The following is a 967-nucleotide window of genomic DNA, read 5'->3' on the forward strand; positions in this document are numbered from 1 at the left end:
GACGTCCCGTCTCCTCACTGTCTTTTAATGTTTCAGTAGAGCTGATCACACAATTCAGGTGTCGGTGACATATCTTTGTTTCTGTTGTCATGACAACTGCACCAATACAAAGCAGTGATTTCATACTGATACAAATATGTCTGACAAGACCAAACTGGCTGGATATTATTAGAGGTTTTATTGACATGTTACTGGGTGATTCCCGACAGGTGAGAGCAGTGACTCGATACGTCTGCTCAGGTAGTAACCTGAGACAGGTGGTAACACAGCAGGTCTAAGGAGGCAAGTGCACAGGATACATTTATGAGCAGAGTTGTGAGGGTAGATGGACAGATACGGTCTTTATTGTCTCAGCAGAGAAATATGTTGTTGTTGTTGTTGTTGTTGTTGTTGTTGTTGTTGATCGTGTCTCAGAAGAAGAACCGATCTGCTGGCTCAGTATCGACCTGGTGTTAAAAGAAGATGATGTCGATTAGAGCTGCACTTTATGCAAAAAATTGCTTTTATTTTTGGCAATTATTTTGATTTCAGTTGGAAAGATTGTTTTTACATTTTCACTGAATAAAATGAAAAGATGATGATGTGATTGTTGTTGGTCTTGTACCAAACAAACATGTTTCCTTTACGTCTGGAGCGTCTCTGTATCACCACAACACTGATGGTGCTAATAATGCTAATGCTAACAATGAACAACAAATTTTATCTCTTATCTTTTTTTTATCAGAAAAATGATTTGGATATTGAACTATTCTGAATGTAGATATGAAGTGAAGATTTATCCAGAAACAGTTTGGTGTTTAGCTAAGAAAATAATATTAATGATTTTTATTTTCTGATCCTTCTGGTCACCCTTCCCTCTCAGGTGGCCACAGGTTTACGTCGGACACCTCCCCAATGAGGTGCGAGGAGGAGGACGATGACCTGCTGGAGGAGGGGGAGGAAGTGGGCGTGGCCAGACCGGTGCAGA

The 967-nt window shown here is 40.4% G+C and overlaps 1 protein-coding gene across 1 annotated transcript in view; it reads left to right on the top strand.

The window, feature by feature from the left end:
* Positions 1-862: 862 nt before the first annotated feature.
* LOC111649816 (atlastin-2-like) overlaps positions 863-967 on the top strand; it is a gene marked incomplete at its 5' end in the record, with an annotated part of 13,580 nt that continues 13,475 nt past the window's right edge. The window contains one exon of the mRNA XM_087172094.1: positions 863-960. Coding sequence (XP_087028220.1) covers positions 863-960 — 98 coding nt within the window. The remainder of the gene's footprint in view (positions 961-967) is intronic.

This window comes from Seriola lalandi, unplaced genomic scaffold (genome assembly GCF_002814215.2).
Source record: "Seriola lalandi dorsalis isolate HSWRI2012SDOR001 ecotype SW California unplaced genomic scaffold, Sedor1 jcf7180002052035, whole genome shotgun sequence".
NCBI classification, from domain to species: domain Eukaryota; kingdom Metazoa; phylum Chordata; class Actinopteri; order Carangiformes; family Carangidae; genus Seriola; species Seriola lalandi.